General features: G+C 45.7%; 1 protein-coding gene across 1 annotated transcript in view; it reads right to left on the bottom strand.

The window, feature by feature from the left end:
* Positions 1-2,871, bottom strand: part of LOC140338314 (cell adhesion molecule CEACAM5-like) — a 40,962-nt gene that overhangs the window by 26,040 nt on the left and 12,051 nt on the right. The window contains exon 3 of the mRNA XM_072422525.1: positions 44-354. Coding sequence (XP_072278626.1) covers positions 44-347 — 304 coding nt within the window. The 5' untranslated portion in view covers positions 348-354. The remainder of the gene's footprint in view (positions 1-43; positions 355-2,871) is intronic.

The raw sequence follows: 2,871 nt of genomic DNA, 5'->3' as shown, positions 1-2,871 counted from the left end.
TATCACTTTCTCTTTTTCAGAGATGCAGTATATGGACACTTACCTAGTATACGGATGTCTGTAGAGGTAAGTCGTGCTGTTGGGCTGCTGTGAAAATCTATATTATACTGGCAGGAATCTCCCTTCTCAGCCTGTGTCAAGCTCCAGCAGCCGCTGGAGTTCAGGTGAAGTCTGCTCCGCATGGCGTTTTTGGTGTTCATATTGTCACAGCGAATCTCCAGCAAAGGATCTATTACCCCTCTGCATTCTCTAAACAGCTCCAGGACCCCATTACGGTGAGGACACGTCATATTACACGATTCAATGTCTGATCCGCTCTTTACATACATCGCTCCTGATGTCAGCATCGCACACCTTACAATGAACAGAATACCTGAGAATGAAACATTTACTGAGAATGCAGCATCTCAATTTGTCATTAATATTACACAGTATTTATATAGCACCATCATATTATGCAGCGCTGTACAAAGTCCATAGTCATGTGACTAGCTGTCCCTCAAAAGAGCTCACACTCTATTGTCCCTACCATAGACATATGTCATTAATACAGTCTAAAGACAATTTTATGGGGAAGCCCATTAACCAATTTGCATGTTTTTGGAATGTGGGAGGAAACCCACGCAGACACCTGGAGAACCAACCATGAAACTGTTACAATGACATTAATGGTGACAGAAGAAGCAATTCCCCATTACACCCCATACCTGGGTTACCATGCATTGCCACAGGTCAGACAGTGCGCTGCATTCATTTCTATTCATTTACAAAGACAGAATTATCCTTGGGGGGACCCCATTCTGTAATGTCAGCTTACAATGCCCCCTCCCTTGCTGCTTCACCACCCATTGGTATAAGGAATTCTCTCCTACACGTTCTTCTCTTTGGGGTGATTTTACCTGGTGGGTGACATTTCTTTATGAAGCTTGGAAGGGATTCCTAATAAAGATAAACTACAAGTTGAAGTTGGCCCATCGGTGCATAGGACATATCAGGTAAGGTGACTCCGGGGGAGATGAAGGAAGGATTAGCCTGCGTCCTCCTGAAATGTAACCAATCAGACCAACCCATTGATGCCATGAACATAAGAGGTTATGGGGCCCGGACTGGAGTATGGAGAAGCAGATTAAGGACTGCAGGAGGCAGCAAAGAGTCAACAGGGGCCACAGAGAGAAGAAATAGGTAAGAATGGAGGATGGCGGAGGAATGGGGGGTGTTAGTCACAGGTGTCCCCACTTACACCTCCCTGAGAAATTGGGATTGCAAGAGGAGAAGCATACAGGGTAGAGCAGTACAAGTTAGAGGTTTGTGACTGGTATAAATTCAGGGGCCGCACTCCATTCCTCCTTGCTATGTAAGGGGCCCCAGGAGCCCCCAATTTGCATTTTGGGCTCCTGGACACACTTTTGAAATAGTAACCCCAATGTTGTAATTGGGGTAAGGAGATGGAATTCGGAGTAGTATTAGCTATGGGGGTCCCCTGAACATTTCCAGTCGTTACATCATACAATTTGGGGCAATTGAAATTTTGGGTGAAGTTTAGGCGCAGGATGACAGAAGAGTTGGTCACGTGGTGCTGTGTAACCACGCCCACTGATGTGTAACCACACCCCCTGATGTGTAACCACGCCCCTTACATGTTTTATTAAACTCACCATTCCCAGCAGATACAACATGCGGGGGAATCAGAGGCTCTGAGGGGAGTTCAGCCATTCATAGTGTACAGATCACATCGCTGGGAAGTTTGTCCATTCACCCGCCCGGTGCTGCCCGGTCCCTGCAACCCCCCGTACAGCCACTCACACCTCTTTCCCCTGCCCGGGTCTGTGTCACACATGGGGGTCTATGCCAGGACGGGCAGCCTCACCTGTCAGGAGGACCGAGCCGGCGTACAGCGACATGTTTCCCCTCCGCCACATCTATGACTTGGAGCTTCGGTGTTATGGATGGGATGGTGACTAAAAAAGTAACCAATCAGCTTCAAAAGGTGGCGCTGAGCTGTCCCGCCAGCCAATAATAACAAAAAAATCTACAAATGGGCGTGTACAATGACTCACAGTAAGTCCTCTGTCACGGCTGTGTGAAATATGAAGAATGTCATATTTTAGAGCCTTGCTGTAATGTCTCCGAGTACAAACCTCCTGATCTCCTGAACAGTATGTCCTACCGACCTGACATTATCAGGGTACACAGGGGACCCTCAAAGCAAGCAGTACCCCAAATTTTACCTTTCAAAATATGGGGTCGAAATGATAAATACTAGTGAAAATTGAACATCAGGGTTGCTGTTTTAAAAGTGTGTCTAGAATCCTGAAATTATACAAATAAATTATGGGCCCCCAGGGCCACTTATATAGCAAGGAGGTACGAACCGCAACATTATACCTACCTGTCATAAAACTAAAACTGTCATACTACACTCCTCTGTCCCCTGTAATACTTAGAAACCCAATTTCTCTGGAACGGGGAGATGTGCAAGTGGGGGACACCTTTGGCTAACACCCCCTAAAATTTCATCATTAGGCCATCGTCAGAACATAAAAACTGCCCATAAAAAAAATATACCCTGTTACACATTGCTTGATGCTTCTAGCACCTGAACCCCAATTTCTTTCAAGTTAGGGGGTAAAGGTAAAAAAAATTAGAGGTGCAAGTGGGGGACACACATCCTTAGGCCATGGTCAGAACACGAAGAACTCCGCCTATCCAAGAATTATTATTATTATTATTAATAAACAGGATTTATATAGCGCCAACATATTACGCAGCGCTGTATATTAAATAGGAATTGCAAATGACAGACTAATACAGACAGTGATACAGGAGGAGAGGACCCTGCCCCGAAGAGCTTACAATCTAGTAGGTGGGGGA

The sequence above is a fragment of the Pyxicephalus adspersus genome, chromosome 1 (genome assembly GCF_032062135.1).
Source record: "Pyxicephalus adspersus chromosome 1, UCB_Pads_2.0, whole genome shotgun sequence".
Lineage (NCBI taxonomy): Eukaryota > Metazoa > Chordata > Amphibia > Anura > Pyxicephalidae > Pyxicephalus > Pyxicephalus adspersus.
Note: the sequence above shows the minus strand (reverse complement) of the source record. Positions and strands in the feature narration are given on the sequence as shown.